Here is an 18,537-nt window from a genome sequence, read left to right as displayed (position 1 = left end):
GAACAGTGTTAGACTATGCATACCATATTATTTTTTTTTTTCCTTTGGAAGAAGGGAATGGGGAAGCTTTCAAACAGCCTAACAACTGGAAAGACAGCTTAAATTTTGGAAATACTAGTAAATTCATGAGGGTTCAGTATCAAATAGAAAGTTGTCATACCTTGTTTTGAATTCTGTCCATGCTAGTAGAACTGAAAACTTTTTGATTGTTTTGACTATTCATAGTTGATCTGTTTAAAAGAGTAAGTTGTCTTATGTTTTCCTTTTGGTGCCCCTTCCTTCTGCCCCTTTAGGCCCCCTTCTTCTGGAAAAAAAGCACCCAGAACAAAAACAAACCCTGGGCTGAACTGTGCCTTTAGATGTGGCTGTCAGCTTTGAAATTTTGGATCCTACTTTTTCTAGAGGGATTTATTCAGAATTAACTGAAGTTTATAACCTGGTAATAGGAAAGATTAGTGTAGCAAATATGTTCTGAGGTGAACTCTCCAGACTTGTAAGTATTTAATTTTTTGTTCTTTTATTTGCCAAACTATTCCAGTTCCAGAAGAGTATTTCCTACTGGGCTGTGTCTTTGCAATTGCTGATTACCCAGAACAGATGTCTGACAAACAGCTGTTGGCGACCTGGAAACGGGTAAGATTCTACTGTATTTTTAAAAAAAACCTATGGTAACATAATGTCATAGTAACTAAATTCTAAGAGAAATCATTGGAAGTATTTCAGCACTGTTCACTTTTCTTTAGGCATCCTTTTGTGTAATGTTTGTGTTACAACCTAAAAACCATTATTCAACTGCAGCTGACCAGAAAAAGTGATAAAAATGCTCTGGATGTGTGCAGCCTGGTTGAATTGGGCCTTGTCAGAGCATGAGCTAAATAAGTTATAGCCTTAACTATTTCCTGACTATTTATGTTTTTAATCAGGCAGCTCTAGTGCAGCAAATGTGATATAGCATTGCTATCTATCTTTAACTTTATTGTATAAAAAGACTTTTTTTGCATATAATTTTGGCATTTAGTAGCCTGTGAGGTATCCACCTGAGTGAATAAGATGGAAGAATAGAGTGTTTCTATTTTTTGCCAACTTCTATTTTTCAGAAAAATCTGATTGTATCCTTTCCTAAATGAGAGGACTTTGATGTTCTTCAGAAACTTCTGATGGATTTTATAGTTGAATTTTCCCTACAATTTTGCATAATCAAGTAAGCTGTTGACATTTTTAACAGCACTTGTGTTTATTGCTGAGATAGAATTGAATAGTTCATGAACAATTGTTTAATAGTTATACTGCAAAAATAAACGTGAGAAGGGTTATTTTTGTTTGTATATCATTATTTGTTTTTTTTAATTGATTCTAAAAAATAGACTTTTTGTAGCTCAGTGAAAAGGTGCATATTTAATTTTGTTTTCTCCTTTTTTTTTTTCTTTTTTTTTCAAAAATATTCTTAAGCTAGATAACAAACTTTTTTGGGGGGGGTAACTCTTCAGTGAAATGGTGCTAATGGTGGCAATGTCCTAAAGAGTAGACTTTCATGTCAGACTGTTTGTTTCATAGGGTAATTTTAAAATTGTTACATGTATTAGAAGTTCTGGGTTTGTCCTCTTACCAGATCATTCAAGCACATGGTGGGACAGTGGACCCTACCCTTACAAGCAGATGTACACATCTTCTTTGTGAAAGCCAAGTCAGTAACATGTATGCTCAGGTAAGCAAACTAGTAACTTGTATTCATGCATGCTTTCATTTTATTACTAGAAGGGTAGGGCTTTTCAGTATGTACTTCATGCTTAGATTGCAAGTATAAAATTAAAATTTCCCATTATGTGCTTTTTTTATGATTTGTTGTTTATGGTATAACCAATTTTTGTAGTGCATGTAGTAGATTTATTCCAGAGAACACTGAGAAAGATGCTATGAGAAGGAGGATTCTGAAAAAGTAGAGAAAAACAAATGATTAAAAACAAAGCTTTGTATTGTAGAAAAAGTGTAAAATAAAATAAAGATGTATTTTGGTTTTTAAAAGCTGTTTATGCATGTCTTCATAGGCTTTAAGAGAGAGGAAGAGATGTATTACAGCACATTGGCTGAACTCAATCTTGAAGAAGAAGAAAATGGTACCACCTCATCGAGCACTTCATTTTCCAGTGGCATTTCCACCAGGAGGAAAGCCATGCTCTCAACATGTAAGAAGAAAAAGATTACTTCTACAGAATGCTTGCTTCCTTACATGAGCAGCATTAAAGTATAGCTAGAAAGTGTTTACTCAAAGCAAAACACACGTTTCTTCTGTCTCGGAAGAAAAGCTTCTGTTAAGGTCCTCTGTTGATCTGTTGCATGCTATCAGATGATTCAGAGTGCTTTGCAAATGTTACTGAGTGGTGAGGAGTAACACCTGTGTTTGTGAATTATTCTCTTAGAAACTGAGGTGCAAAGATTATATAAGTTATATGTAGCAAGATTGCAGGAGTCCAAGCTGTGTAAATTATTTACTAAGAGCACGTTTAACAGTATATGCTTCGTTTACCGTAACCCAGTATCTTCAGGGGATTTTTTGAGGGTTTTTCTTTTTCTGGGTCAATACCTAGGAAATACCAGAAAAGGAAGCCCATGCAGTTCATCAGAGAATAGGAGGGCACAGTTCCAGTAGCCTGTGCAATGAGGAGCACTGGGGAGGTTGAGTTTTGTGGGGTTGAAAGATAAACTTGCAGTTGAATTGGATGCATCTTGAAATACACTGTGCAATGTAAAATAAAATGCCAAAGTATTTCTTTGTGCTGGATGCAGACATACAGGATGACAGCCTTGCTACTAGCCTGTTCTAAAAGACATAAAAAGAAACACAGCTTTGGCAAAATTAGAATATAACAATATGCATGTCAACACAGTGGCTAGTAGTAAACGTAGTATGTAATGTAATAAACGTAGTTTATTATCAACAACAAAATTGCTGTTGCCTTTTTCCTAAATGAGAGAATGGCAAAAATGCAAACTTGGCAAGACTTAGGATAAGAAGAGAAGAAGTGGAATTAGAGTTCAGCACCTATGATCAGCTAGCACAGTTTATTTGGCTTCTTGGCAGAGTAGAGCAGAGCATTCAGGAGACTTTTAAAAGTAGAGTAGGGCAAGTAAGTGTAAGCGTTTCTCTGTCTTCCTAAATATAAACAGCAGCAGAAGAGGTGACATGTGCGAGAAGAAAACTAGCTGTGAGCTCTTTCATAGTAAAACTCTAGTCTTTGTAAATGAGAAAAAGCTGACCAGCAGAATGAAAATGATTCTTCCTGAGTCAGAACTAGTGCTAGAAACCTGAAATTTTTATGTATAAACAAATCACTTTTAAATTGTACTTTATGTGTCCTACAAACCATGTTTTAATTAAGTGCCTATATGCCATAGTTATGATACTGCATATTTCATTGTAACGTAAAAAAGTTAGTAACAAAAATACTTTCAGCAGGAGTGTTTTGTAAGTACCATCTATGTTCAGTTATTTGTAACTGTCTCTTTCTATCTGTAGATAATCTCTGTGACAGGATTTGTTGATAGTGACAGAGATGACCTCAAACTAATGGCCTACCTAGCAGGTGCCAAATACACAGGCTATCTGTGTCGCAGCAATACAGTTCTCATCTGTAAAGAGTAAGTGGTTTATCTCTGCAGTAATCACGTTCTCAGTAGCCTATTGCCAGTTAGTGCTTATCTGAATGTGAGGTGCTAGTTACATCTCATTATAAGAATGTTAATTTTGATCAATTCTGCAATTTGATAGCAATAAACTTAGTGATGTTGTTTCTTGAACTAAATTACTGAACACTGTTATGTGATAAATTTGGCCTTCTAAAGACAGGCAAAAGAAAAGTCATTTCTAGCTTCACTGTTTTACAATGTTTTTATAAGTGATGCTGACTGTTACATCATCTGTAAGTAAAAATTTTTTTTTTTTTGTAATAATTGTTTTAAAATGTTGGAGGAGGGAAAATTAAGTTAAATCGAGGTCTAACATGATTCCATTTGGGGCAGAAATTCTCCCATAATTGACTTGTTCTGGCATGTAGAACAAAAGTATTTTTTCAGAGTATCTAGAAATTGCTATTTTACCTATGTCATTGAAATATATTTTTTTTTCTTCACTTCTGAACAATAAGGCCCAGTGGCTTGAAGTATGAGAAGGCTAAAGAGTGGAGAATACCATGTGTAAATGCGCAATGGCTCTGTGACATACTGCTAGGAAATTTTGAAGCTTTACGGCAGATACAGCACAGTCGGTATACAGTATTCAGTCTTCAAGATCCGCTTTCTCCTAGTCAACATCTAGTTCTAAATCTTCTGGGTAAGAGTTTCAGTCCCAAAATCCTGTGTTCTGTAGCATTTATATAAGTACCTGTTTAATCAATAGAAACATGTGTCATCTGTTATTTATAACTTTCCAATGGTTTCATTTTTGTTTTGTTCTTAATTTCCTAGATGCTTGGAGAGTCCCATTAAAGGTGTCACCAGAACTTCTAATGGTACGTTGAATTATTGTATATATACCGCTATTTTTATAAGATTACTCTCTAGTGTTTTTAATGTGTGAGCACATGTGTGTATGGTGTGAGCAACACGCCAGAGGGGCTTACACAGACCCGTACTGAACCTCCTGGCGGTACTTCCTGGTAGTGTTCTCTCTATTTTATTTCAAGAAATCTGAGAAGTAATCTTTTGCAAAACTAAGAAACTGCAGTGTGATAAACAAAATCAAGTTACTTTTGAGGCATCTTGGGCTAGTGCTTCACTCTTCAATTTTTACATCAGACCTGTAGAAAGGGCTTAGTATTTTTTGAGTCAGTACCTAACGGTATCTGAAAATCAGGCCACATAAGGGTTTTTAAGGCAGAACACCCAAAATCAGTAAGAGTTCTGTTAGAATATAGACCAAATTTTAAATAGAATAGGTAATGTAAATTAAGGGTGGAACTACTTTTTATCCTCTCATTAAAATAGTCTAAGAACTAAAACCTCTAATACTGTATATTTTAAAATTTAAAAATATATCATGCTTTAAAAAGTGTAGTTGATAACCCTGGAAATAACAGCAGTGTAAGCAAACAATGAAAAACGTACCTTAAAAAAGATTTAGTAAAAAACATTTAATTTTTGTCATGTCGTGTATTCTTGTGAAAGATGCAAAACATGAGACAGGTGTAAGAGCTGAGGTGGAAACTGCAGCATATCTTCTGAACAGTTTCCTTGTTCTGAATATGTAGAAAACTATTTCAGTTTTTGTATTGTAAATTCTCTTCCCATTTCAGATTTACACTTGATAACTGTTTTCACAGTGTCTGTCTTTATGTAGGTAAATTCCAGTTTGAGCTAGTGAGATTTCAGTTCATTTGTACAACAGATGACTGTCAGATAACATTTTATATTGCACAAAAACATTTTGCCATACCTCTTGTGTTCTGGATCAGGTGTTATCTCAGTTGTTTTGTATCCTGTTCAGAAAAGAGGAGCTTAGTAACTGTCATTAACTTAATTTGTACTAATACTTTAAAGGAGGTCTGGGCACTATTTGTTGTTTTAATGCCTTTACACTTTAGAAATAGCCACTACTGTGTCCCTGGCCGTAAGTTTGAAACATTCTTCTTTTAGACCCCTGTGGCATTGTTCTGTGGGGCTGTAAGAAACTAATTTTTAGGAAATTAAATGCTTTAAAAAATTTGTGTACTTCATATTTTCCTGAAGAAGGATGCATTCTACTAGTGACAAAATAAAAAAAATCCTTGAGGAGATTCAGTATGCACTATTAGTATTTAAAATAACTTTTAACTAACTCAGTTTTGGGTTTGTTACCACCACCTCTTGGGTCCACACTGCAGTTGAGCTCATCTTAAAATTGGGCATGGGCTGCCTCCATGTGATTCAGTCAGACCAGGTGGTGGTCCCTGTTTTGTCGTATGTAGCAAATGGAGAGAACTTAGGGGTCAGAAGCCGAATTTAGTACCTCCCTTTCTGTATTTACTATATGGTGACCCTTCTTGCCCATGTGAAGTGAGAATCTTATAACTTAGATTGAAAGAGACTTCTGGAGGCAATCTTGCCCAGCTCCCCTCTGGATGCCCATGTATGAAGAATATGATTTGGTAATAGAAAAAGCTGAGGTTGTGGAAGTGTCAGACAAGGTACTTCACTACCTTCACAGCAGGCATTTCTATTTGTCTTGGGATTTAAAGCATGGGGTCCTCTTTTGAGGACAGTATTGATGTCATCTACCTTTTGCATTTTCATAGTTGAAATGTCTATCAAAAGGTGAGCGCATGCACTTTTCTTTCCAGCTGCTCTTACTAGTGATTGTCTACCATAAAAACGCACATCCCTGAGTGTAGGGAACAAATCCCTGTGGTCTGTTCCTCCCAAAGGACCATCCTCACAGCGAGGCTGGAATAATGCTGCCTGTCTTTCTGGCCATGTACCTCTAGCATTCCTCACTAAATTTCAGGTGTAGATTTGAAGGTTAAAAAGGAATAGATGTCACATGCTCTTGCAACTGAGCGCTGTGGTTTCAAGTTACTCAGGCCAGGGAGAGCCTAAAAGCTACATTTCTCTACCCCTGGGCAGATGCTCTAGTGGCTGATCTAGTACTGGGGAAGTGGGATTGCTTTATCCAGTGAGTACCCGAGCATCCAATGGAGCTTCTGGTTATGTAGTTAGGGAACTCGAGTGTTTAAAACGCAGGTGCCATTATTTTCTGTTGATACTTGAGCACCTCAAAGAATATTGTAATCTTCATGTATTTAACAAGTGGTCAGGTTTTTCACTCTCTTATTTAATTATTTGGGATTTCCATTGGTGATTATCAGCTTTATTTAAAGGAAAAAAAGTCCCACAATATTTTATTTGGTGTACACTTAAATGGTTACATAACTGTAGAGAAGCTTTGGTTAATGCTCAGCGTTTGCATTGAGTCAGTTGTGTAAGCAGTAGGTGTACCAGTACGCATTCAGTAGCATGTCTTTTTCATTTGTGTTTAATTTTCTTTGATATAGTCTCAGAATATTGGTGTATAGTTTTCCTCTTTCAGAATAGAAGTCTGTTACCTTGTTTAATTCCGATGTAAACATGTAGATGATCTAATTTCAGGGTGTGAGGTTGCCTTTGAAACCAAAGCAAAATGAATCCAGTCTTCAGCCATCTTCCAAAAGAGCAAGGTAAGAGTGGCGAGCAATCAGTGTCAGTAGCCCTTAATTTACTTTTGCACAGAAATGTCAGCTGGCCATCAGTCTGCTTCCATCCTGTGCCCTGCTAATTGAAATAACTGTCAACGTTTTTTGCATATTGCGAGCTACTCAACTGGCAGGAATAAAATAATAACTAGAGAGTGAAGTAGTGAGATAATTGGGAGAGAACAGAAACAGGAGAAAATGTCCTGTTCTCAGCATCGCAATTTTTTCTTCAGAAGAAGATTGATCGTGCCTAATTTTCATTCATCTGAGTACTTCCATTGGTAAAAATTGTAAGACTGTGCTTGTCTAGTTTTAAAATACTAATAATACAACTTTGGGCCCAAACTTAACATTCTGCTGTATTTCATGTACTTGGTAGGATTGAAGACCTGCCGCCACCTACTAAAAAACTCACCCCAGAATTGACACCAATGGTGCTCTTCACAGGATTTGAACCTATGCAAGTTCAACAGTACATTAAGGTGACTTTCGTGCTTATCTCGTGAACTACATTGAAACATCTGTTAACTTTTCCTGATGTTAAGTTTTTACTGTCTAAGACTTACTAGAATGCATCTAGTGGGAAAAAAACCCATGCTTACTGGCGCTGAGGTTAGAGTATAGATTTATGTGAAATGAGTTTTATTTGGTAACCGAACTTTATGCTTCTGTGGTACTTGTTTTTTATTCTCATATGGTTGCTTTAAAAGCAAGAAGGCACTTTCCACATTTGGTTTTATATCAGCAGACTTCATGATCAAATTTAGGTGAGAAGATTAGTGATGGTTGTACTGGGTAAGGCCCAAGATTCTTCTAGTGTAGTCGACATCTGTAATGCCAAAAGGAAAAAAGGGTGGTTACTCAGTATCATCAAAAATACATGTGGAACTAGTGTGTTTAAAGAATACACGTTTTTCATGAGATGCTTTTCTCTTCAAAAAAAAGACTGGCAAAATTAAGTTTCCTGTAGCTATAGTATATATTACACCTTCCACAGAAAAGAGCAAAATTATTAATTTTCTGCTTACTTAAATGTAATAGCATGTTTTACTTAGAAAAAGATTTTAATTTGTATCCTATAGTTATTTCATTGCTTTAAAAAAAACAACCTCAACTCAAAAAACTGCAGAAGCAGAATGTAGCTTTCAGTCTTGCCAGATTAAATTTGTGTCTCGAAATACCTGGATTTTCAGTGGCTGTAAATTCTGTCCTTTAATCAGCTTTAGTAAAGGAATGACTGTAATACAGAAATCTCCTATATTTACTGTTTCATTAGGACCTTAGTTTTATTTGATGGAGATGTTATGATTCTTCATTTTTTGCTACAATTTTTAAAGGACTATTCCATTCTGATTTGTGTTTTATACAACTTTCAGAAATTGTATATCCTTGGAGGTGAAGTAGCAGAATCGGCCCAGAAATGTACCCATCTAATTGCCAGTAAAGTGACCCGAACTGTCAAGTTCCTGACAGCAATTTCTATAGTCAAGCACATAGTAACTCCAGAGTGGTTAGAAGAGTGTTTCAAATGCCAGAAGTTTGTTGGTAAGTTAAACTAGTATCAACTTCTGTAGTAACCTTAAGGTTTGTTGATTAAAGTATGTGAAGATGGCATGCATATTTAAATACACTTCATTGTTTTGACTTCTGAATTCAGTGTCTCTTGTCAGATTTCTAGAGTTCAGTTTTGAAAGCAGAGATTTTTAAGTCTACAACAAATCGGACTAGCATAGTTCATAACTGATGTTATGTTTAAAAAATTATACAAGCAGCTACTTTGTATTTCACTTGAGGTAGAAGGTTATGTTCAAATCTTTAAATAAAGGTGTCATAAGAAATTATGTGGGGTTTTTTTTAACAGATTCTCTTTCAACAGAACATTTTGTTTCTTTTAGTTTTTATTTGATTTAATACAGTTCCTTTCTGTTAAATGAAGTAAAAAAATACTTTAAAAGTTTGCTTTAGAGTTATTAAATAATCGGATGTTGTTAAGAAATAAGATTGTATTTCTTTCTCATATAGACATTTGCAGATTTTTACCTATGGTTATATTACTTTTTAAGCCCCAAATACTTTTGGTTTCAATAATTTTTTCTAAAATATAAGTTGTAAGGAACTAAGCCACTGTTGGAAATATATACAAAAATGCGTTTAAATAATGAAAGTTAATTAGTCTAGTACTGTAAGTCTGTTGGAAGATACCAACTTTGTGTTTACACTGCTTTTATGTTGACAGCTGAAAAAACCAAAATAGGTGATTTTGGTCTTTTTGACAAGGATGTTGAATCTGAAGAAAATCTTCTTAAAGACTGATTAGTTGTTTTATGATTGTTTTATGCTTTTTATATAATTTGTTTGTAAGGGGGAAATATGTAACATTGCTGCCTAACCATGACAAAGACTTAAATCTATGGATAATTAACCAATAAACTGGCAAACTTTTTTATAGATCTGGAGAAAGCAACTTGCTTGGTTCAGCCTCAGTGAACTGCGAAATCAATCCATTTGAAAGCGGTTAGACGATGAAGTCTGGGGATTTAGAAGGATGACTGTTTTGGTCTAGTACTTGAAATAGTTTACTTGTCTGCTGAAATTCAGTCAGTTTGTAGCTAATAGGCTGCCTTCACTTTTGTACCTAGTAAAATGATGGACAATAGGGCAGTTGCTTAGAAAATTTGTCCTACTGGTTTTCTTTGTCTTATGGAAAAGTATTAACACTATCTCTTGCAGGTTATCAGAATTGTCCTTGGAAAGACCAATTTGTTCTCCATATAATTTTATTTTCCTTTAAAATTAGGTGTTTTGAATTAAGTGATTTAGAAATGTGTTTGACACAGCTTTTTGTGGAAGGATGAAGTTAAGACTGAAATTGCATCCCTAATAAAAAAAAAGAAAGAAAAATCAGCTGAATAACAGGACAAGGGAAACAGATGGAAAGTTTGCTCTGTTAAGGCTGTGTGAGGAGTTCAAGACAGTTTCTAGGCTCCCATAGTTGTCACAGTGATTTGCACTTAAACTTAATCATTCTGCTCCTTTGTTTGTAGAGAGTCAACAAATAAAAGTTTGCAAGTTCCTCCAATAAGTTAGAAAAAGGGACTTTACAGGACAGTAGTTGTTGCTGGATACACAAGTGTAAATACACACACAGTTCTCCAAGTAATCGTGGGTTGTCCTTGTAAGACACCTAATAAAAGGCAGTATCATGTTAAAATCAATGAGTGTACCATTTAGAGTCACCCTTCCATCAATATTTTCTGATCAGATTAGATCCTGGGTTATGTGGATGTTTTTGTCCTTTGTGCATTACATCATCAATCTTTTCTTTTTCAGATGAGCAGAACTTTGTGCTCAGAGATGCTGAAGCTGAGGTGCTATTCTGCTTTAGTTTAGAGGAGTCTCTAAAGAGAGCACAAGTAGCTCCACTGTTCAAGGTATGCAGTTTAAAAGGACATTTAAATACTTGGAGCTTTTCACCCAAATTTTTTCAGCATTGGGACTACAGCTTTTGTAGCCAAGGGCAATAAAACAGACTGGTATATAACATGAAGCATTTGTTTTAAATTTTATTTTTTACTTCATGCCTATTTCATGCCTAAGCATTGTTTGGATGGATCTAAGCCCTCTGAGTGACTGGATCCTGTAGATGTGAATTAAACATGCCCAGTGTACTTAACAGTATTTGTTCCCTTACAGAATTTAGAACATTGCTCCATTATTTGTAAAATGCTGCTTATGGAAGGGACTTTTTTTTTTTTTTTTTAACATCAGCCTGGTAGTCAAAGCACTTGCCCATAAAACTGAGGGTCTGAGAGTGATTTTACACTTCAGCCTAAGGGAGTTCTAGTCTGATTCTCTTTGAAGACTGCACTTACCACCAGGCTGCTTGTGAGGATGGTGCAAGATGGTTTTTGTGCCTCCGGATGAAATTACATTACAGTGCAGAGAAGTATCTGAAGATCCAAGTTGCTAGAGATTCCTCGGTATAACTAAATTTGAGACTTTTTCTTGAGGCAGACCACCTAAAAAGGGTATTTTTACAACTTGTAACGAATATGAATATATGTCTTTTATTAAGTCTAAATACTACATTTCACTCAGTTTTGCAATCTAAATAGCAAAGTTATTTTTTGATTCCTAGCTTGTAAACAGAGATAATCTACTTTGTGATCTGATCACCTGTATCAGTCTCAGCCAAGTAGTAGGATAATTTTTGTCGGAAAGCAATACACGGGCTGTTAATTAAAAGCTGAAAGGTCTTGGGGTTTGTTTTTTTTTTTTTAAACCTAGTTTGACCAGTGGTCATTTGAAGGTTTCATGGTTTTAATTTTACAGGTGTTGAAATAGGCACACCTAAGCTGTTCAAATTTCTCAAAATTGTGGGTTTGCCCCTCCAGGGAAAATGTCAGTGGTAATTAAGGACAGTTCATCAGCTGATTAATTTGTTGCCATAACCTGTGATATCTAACACCACCTTACAAAGCCTGTCCCATGATTGTATAAGAGAAGAGTAACATGTTAATAAAACTTCATGTGTTGCAGAAATCAGTTAACAAAATAATGGTTCTTCTTATTCTTTTTCTCTTTTTAGGGAAAATATTTTTACATTACACCTGGAATTTGTCCCAGTCTTTCCACCATGAAAGCTATTGTGGAATGTGCAGGAGGAAAAGTATTATCTAAACAACCTTCTTTTAGAAAACTCATGGAGCATAAGCAGAACAAAGTGTGTAGAGTGTTGCTTTCTCAAATTTACTGGTAATATCTTACTGTGTTATTCTGAGCTAATGATTAGTTTCTCTCGTTTAGAGTTTGCCGGAGATAATCTTGATTTCCTGTGAAAATGACCTTCATTTATGTCGAGAATATTTCGCAAGAGGCATAGGTATGTATAATCTATCAATGTAATTTGAACAGTATATTGGCTGTTTTGATTTTTTTTTTAAATTATTATTATATTTTACAAGTATAGACATCTTTTGAAGCTTTCAGATAATAATAGAGGAATACATGGTTTATCTTGCAAACCATGGCAAAATCTGAGCCAGCTGTTTGCTAGGTATTTCCGATAGATGTATTTTATAGCCAGGTCACCATAAACCTCTGAAGGGTACGCTTGAACTTGGGGCTTCAGTCCTGCATGAGACAAGATTACTGTCTCCGTATTCATCAAGTTAGTTAAAGATTCAGGGTTTTTAACTTTAGCAATTTTTACTTCAGTGTAGAACCCCAAGACATGCTGTATTTATTAACAAAGACGTGCTCGGGGAAGTCTAGTATTTGTGGTGTGATGTGTGTGATGGCAAACAGTAGGGCCCTGGTAGTGGTGGGGCAATACTCCCTTACGCCTTTGCATGAAGAACAGAAAGGTACGGAATGGCCCCTCCTGATGCACATGTAGAATGAGGAAGAATGTCCTTGTAGGGTGTAAACTGCATGTTTTTGATCTTTTCAGATGTTCACAATGCTGAGTTTGTCCTGACTGGGGTACTTACTCAAACACTGGATTATGAATCATATCCTTTTTGTGTAAAGGCTGTCTGCTGCTTTGGGAAGTGTGGTTTACTAAAAGTTTTTCTTAATTAGGAACTAATTATTTATGATTTTTTTAGGATGTATAATGTTTGCTTGATAGGAGGGTAGTTTAACACCTAGAAACCTATCTTAAATTCAAAGTGGAATTACTTTTTGATAGGAAATACTTCAGTGGAGGTGGGAGTCAGGGTTGTCGGAAAGGAATAGTAGTAGAATATTAAAGCAACAGGAAAAAAACTTGTCACTAAGGAAGATACTTGTCATGAGTTACTTGCAGATGAGGAAAATAGTGTTTTACTGAAGGAAATGATGAACCCCGATTCGATAAATGCGGTGGAAGGACCAGTAAGGGTTCTATGTCTTTATGCATGTTTTTTATAGAAGTTCTATTTTGCAGTCATTTCTTAAAGTTGTTCTTTCTTAACAAACATACATATAAATTTACTTGATGGATAGTAAAATGCCTTACTGCTTCGGAATCCTTGGAGCACTAAATCTAGTTGTTCAGCCATTGTACAAAGCAACTAAAACTTCCTGTGGATGCTGTTTTCCAGCTGTTTTCCTAGGGATGATGAGCAGTTTAAAGCAGGAAAGCAAAAATAAACTGCATCTTTTTTAGGATGTGTAATTTTATTATGCTGAAACATAATTTACTATGTTTTGTATTATACTACCATTTTAAAAGAGCCCACTTTAGGTATCATGATTAGCCCGTTTTTAAACATTTTAACGTAAATGGTGGTACTTCAGCCAAAAGTGTAATTTGGATGTAAAAATAAAAGGGCTTGCTATCTATTAAATTATGGATGTTGAAGATGAAAATGTTTTGTACTTTATTTTTATTTCTTATACTCTATTTTCTTTTATATTGATATTTTGCCCACATTTTAAATAAATGTACTTTTAAATGTTTTACTCTATATTTTAGTGGTGGTTCATTTTTTTGAATACTGTGCAACAATGGCACTCTGGTAAGAGTAAATTACTCAAATCTTTTTCCAAGCAATGTAAAATTATTTTAAGCTTATTTTACCAGGTATGTTTTAATATATGAAAACCCAGTGCTTTAAAGGGAAATCGTTGTAAATGTATATATGTGTTTTTACTGAAATGAATAAGCAGCTTGAAGGAAGGAGAAACTACAACCCTACATATTACGCTGTTGTGATAACTTTTGTTTGTATAGTGAGTTTTACTAAATAAATATTAAAAAACAGTCTCCTGAATCTATATTCAGTTGTATTTCCTAATACACACACATTTCTAATAATCTGACTTTATCGTTTTTATCAGTTTAGATTCTAGTAGATGAAAAAGTCTATTTATTCTTTGATCATTTATTCTTTGATCAGCAAGCCATTCAACTCTGGTGGGGAGGTGCAGATACTCAATTATCTGTTCAGCATCAAGTATATTACAGCACCTTGTGAACCATTCACAGATCAATTCAAAATGTGAGATAAAAAAATACTTTAAACAATAGCTTATCACACTATTTTTTTCAAGCATTTTGTATTTTTTTATGCAGAACCATTTTACGGGGATGTTTTTACAAATACAGTGTCATTAAACTGAGGGAAGCTGCTGTTTTTAGCTTATGCAAAATTTTCTACAGAGAATTTCCTAATTTCAAATCTCTTTTGTGCTATGGCTTAAAACGTAAATCTGCTTGATATTTGACCACTATTTCTGCTGCCTTTCTTCCCATGCCTCAGTTCAACAAAGTGCTTAAGCAAATGACAAATTCAAGCTGTAAGAACACAGTGGTAGTAAATTTCAAGATGAGTGAGGTCCCACCAAAGTCGGTAGTGTGCCTGTTGCCTGTTATTTCTGGCTCTGGCTTCCTCAGGTATCCTGATTTACTCATGTGTTTGGCATTTCTATTGTAAGCAATAAGGGGCTGTGTGATCATAACAAGAATGTAACATTTCTGTCAGCGTGACTTTTGGTAAGGTGACAAAATGTAGTACATGAGAATGTTATACTTTGGCTCAAGATGGTGAATCGGAGGTTTAAAAAGGTATGGTACAGGGTAGGAGAAAATGGTGCTTTTTCCCAAATGCCATTTACTTGTAGCAGCAGAGTTATGTGCTTTTTCTTAGTGTGATGTTCAGCTCTCCATAATACAGTTTCCTCTTCATTATGAGATAGATTAAGAAAAAGTCTTTAAAGTGGAGACCTAAGGTTGGAAATTGATACCATGATTTTATGCTTTAACTTTTAAAAATAGTAAAAACAGGAGAGACTGCAGTGGGACTTAATTGTTGGCTGATGAGTTGTTGTGCAAATGACGTAAATTGTTCAGACATGTAGACCTGGCAAGTCTGTTCTCCCTTTACTGTCAATGGAGGGAGAGTATATCTCTAAAACCTGACCTAGTTAAAGACCCCTGCAGAGAGCGCATCTCTTAACAGTTTAGCAAACTAGTTTAGTTATCTACATCTATTAGAACACAGAAAATAGGTGAGATGAATCCTACCCTGAAGAACTTCAGTAATGCATTGCATAAATACTAATTTTGTAGTGGAGAAAGAAGTACACTTTTTTCCTTCAAGTACACTTCAGAATGTGTAATACTGAAATTATCTAAATCTGTGTTAATCTCTGTATGGCTTGAGACTTCCTTCATTATACTAGTTACCAGGTTGCAGAAAGTTTTTTGGATGCCTTTTTCTTTAAAACAAATATCAGCTGTTGTAGCTTTTTGGACTCTTGAAAATGTTGTGATATACAAAACTTCTTAACTTGAATAAATACTTTCTACCTGTCATGCATTCAGCATATCTTCTCTATGCCTTGCTTTACAAACAGTGATTTGCTATATCAAATGTAAACGCTGGTTTCAGAAAGAGATACATGCATGTAATGAGTCAGCGGCAGCATTCAGCTGTGCATGAAATCAAACACAAGCCATATGAATTTGCAGGACTGGGTTCTAGAAGCTAAGAAGACCTGCTAAAACAGCTTTCTGCAAAATGAAACTTGGCACTGAGGGGGGAGAGGCAGAGAGAAACCAGGTTTTAATGTGTTAGCAGTTTCTGCCTCAGCAACTTAAACTGCTAGACTCGATAATGCATTTATGCCTCAATAAGAGTTCTTACCTTATTTAGGATTAACTTCCACGTTTTCCACAACGAAGCAGTGTTGAGGATATATAATACCTTTGCCAAAGACGGATAGAGTTAAGAGACATGTGAATGCAGTAGCATCTGAAAGGTAAATTTCCTTACAAAAACTATCCAGAATGCTGTCAGATACTGCATAGAGAAGCTTGAAGAAAACCGAATGCAATCATGGAACAAATGAACCCCGTGGGAAACGTGAGTGGTAATGCATCTGTTTCATCATCAGTGGAGACAGTGTGTTTATTTAGCCAACATACAAGTATGACTGATTTGATTAACCTTTCAATTAGAGTAAAAAACAGAACCTGCCAAGAAATAGTCTTTCAAGAACCACAGGAGCTGTCCAGAGCCAACTGGCTTGCACAGATGTTACTGTGCGTGTGATTAGTGATAAAGAAAGGGTTTGATGAAGTATTCCGATACTAGGTTGCTGTTATGAACATGCTTTTCCTTTAGTGGATGGTTATAATACTTAAGTGTCTTATTTGATCCCGGATTTCCTCTACTCAGGAAAAAATAAGTACCTTTCATGTTGTTTAGTTGCTTGCAGAAGTATTAGGTCCATAATAAAAGCTTGTGTTCTTTGTAGAAAACCTGTCCTGATATAGCAGTTAGATAAATATAGAACATGTCTGTAATAGTGAAGACATTCCATCAGTTAGGGAACTGCTGGAAGTTGGGGAGACATGGTCTCCCCTCATTACCCTGCAGCTTTCTTTGCCTTGAGTCATAAAGTAGATTTGTAGAACAGAACTGTAGAAGTACAGCTGGAAGAGACCTCTGGAGGTCCAGTCAAATTTTTGGTATCTCGAAGAATGGAGATACTACAACCTCTGTGGGCATCCTGTTCCTGTATTTTGCTACCCTCAAGGTAATAAATAAACCATCCTCGTATCTAATCAGAGCGTCCATTGTTCCACCAGTGGCTGTTGACTCTAATTTCATCCCCATGCACCTCCAAGAAGAGTCTGGCTCTTCATTCTACCCTCCTAGTAGGCAGTCATAAACAGCAGTAAAACCTTCCCTTCTTAAGGCTGAGCCCACTCAGCTCTCGGCCTCTCCTTGTGCATTGTGTACTTACACCCCCTAATCATCTTGATGGTCTTCTGCTGGACCTGCTCCAGTTGGTCATTGCCTTCCTGTATGGGGGAGCCCAAAACTGTGAAAAGAGAAAAAAGGTATTGGGTACCTTGTCTTTTTTCATGTCTGTCTTTTGTCACTAGGTCCCTTGCTATGTTGGGCAGCAGACTTCCCATTTTCTTTCTTTTCCTTTCTTTTTTGCTGTTGATGTATTCCCAGAAGCTTTTTGTGCTGCCTTTCACATCTCTTGCTAATTTCAACTCGGGCTGAGCTACTCCTGAATAAAAAATCAACTGTGCAGTTCAAGACATGTAGAACATCTGATCGGAGCAGATAAGCACCAGAACGGATGTGTTTAGGAAGGTTGTGCAACTTTAATTTTCATGCACCTCTACTATTAAAAATTCATCAAACATTTTCTAAGGGCAGTTTAGTTAGTTTGTCCTACCTTAAGGCAAAAGGGCAGATGAGAAGACAGCTCGGTTGATGTTTATATATTTTATGTTTAAATATCACAATGTCTTACAGGGTGCTAGGAGATTACATAGACTATGTTAGGTAAGAATTACCCTTTTTATGGATGGAAATTTAAGATTGAGAGAAATTTGCACTGGGGGTGGTGAAGCAGGGAATAAAACCCAGGTTAGCTAAATTCAAAGTTCACATCTTGACAGCCAGTCAAAGCCTGCTTGCTTTCTCTTTTCTTCTGCCTGTCCTATGCTGCTTGCAGCAAAAGTAAAGAAGTACCAAAGCAGTGGAGCCAAGGAATGGCAACAGAAGAAAGAGAGCACACACCGATGAAACAAGGAGACAGGCTGACACCTCAGAGAATGAACTTTTACAAATGACTCTAGGGTTTAATAGGGGTAAGTTTTCCTAGAATTTCTGTGGAATAGCAGTAATGAATACAAAAATGTTAATAAGGAAGTTGCAGGTGAGTTTCACTTTACTTTCAGGTCTGTGAGATCAAGAGAGACTGTCTCCAAAATGATTTTGTTTGCTAAAACTCATTCTGCAGGGAGCACTGTAGGCTTCAGGCACTTCTTTCTTGTTGCTCTTAGTCTTCAGAATGTGTGCTAGTATTTAAGAAAAACTACTTTTTTGTTGTTAGGGTTCCTAAATCTCTGAGCCTGGCTAGTGCTGTGGCATGTAGGGACCATGGGCCAGCAGTTCTGACAAAAGCGGTACCTACCCAGCCCGTTTCAGTCTGATGCAAATGATGTCATCATCCTGAGCTCGCTGCCCACCCGAGCTCTTCAGAAGAGGGAGTATGATCCGTGTCCTGGCTGTTCAGTGCTGACCAGGTTATGGTAGCACTAAGCAAAGGGGCTAGGAAAGCGTCGCCGTTTTCTTAAAAAAGCAATCCGGCATCCCTTTGAAATACAACAGGCTGCTCTCGAGGGAAAGGCGTGCTTGAGAAGCTTCCTCAGTGGGATCCAGGAGCTTTCCCTGGAGGAACGCAAGTGGAGAGCGACTGTCTGAGCCCTTGGGAGATGCTCAGAGCTCTGCTAAGGGGATTTTAACCTGTGGAGTACGTACACAGACAATTGTGAAGAGCGAGTGATGCTTGGAAAAATATTGCCACCCTTATCAGTAGGGTA

General features: G+C 36.3%; 1 protein-coding gene across 3 annotated transcripts in view; it reads left to right on the top strand.

Annotated features, from left to right (window-relative positions):
- PAXIP1 (PAX interacting protein 1) overlaps window positions 1-13,651 on the top strand; it is a 35,926-nt gene extending 22,275 nt beyond the window's left edge. For 2 of the 3 annotated variants that reach the window (XM_075045300.1, XM_075045319.1), the window contains 14 exons: window positions 539-633; window positions 1,610-1,705; window positions 2,046-2,183; window positions 3,515-3,636; window positions 4,143-4,327; window positions 4,462-4,505; window positions 7,117-7,184; window positions 7,579-7,681; window positions 8,576-8,744; window positions 10,530-10,630; window positions 11,788-11,922; window positions 12,006-12,081; window positions 12,652-12,716; window positions 13,169-13,651. In XM_075045300.1, the coding sequence (XP_074901401.1) occupies window positions 539-633; window positions 1,610-1,705; window positions 2,046-2,183; window positions 3,515-3,636; window positions 4,143-4,327; window positions 4,462-4,505; window positions 7,117-7,184; window positions 7,579-7,681; window positions 8,576-8,744; window positions 10,530-10,630; window positions 11,788-11,922; window positions 12,006-12,081; window positions 12,652-12,716; window positions 13,169-13,180 (1,409 nt within the window). In that variant the 3' untranslated portion in view covers window positions 13,181-13,651. The remainder of the gene's footprint in view (window positions 1-538; window positions 634-1,609; window positions 1,706-2,045; window positions 2,184-3,514; window positions 3,637-4,142; window positions 4,328-4,461; window positions 4,506-7,116; window positions 7,185-7,578; window positions 7,682-8,575; window positions 8,745-10,529; window positions 10,631-11,787; window positions 11,923-12,005; window positions 12,082-12,651; window positions 12,717-13,168) is intronic. The other variant, XM_075045309.1, reaches the window with a different exon arrangement.
- Window positions 13,652-18,537: the final 4,886 nt, after the last annotated feature.

Source organism: Buteo buteo, chromosome 2 (assembly GCF_964188355.1).
Source record: "Buteo buteo chromosome 2, bButBut1.hap1.1, whole genome shotgun sequence".
Classification (NCBI taxonomy): Eukaryota; Metazoa; Chordata; class Aves; order Accipitriformes; family Accipitridae; genus Buteo; species Buteo buteo.
This window is presented reverse-complemented; position numbering and strand designations above follow the sequence as displayed.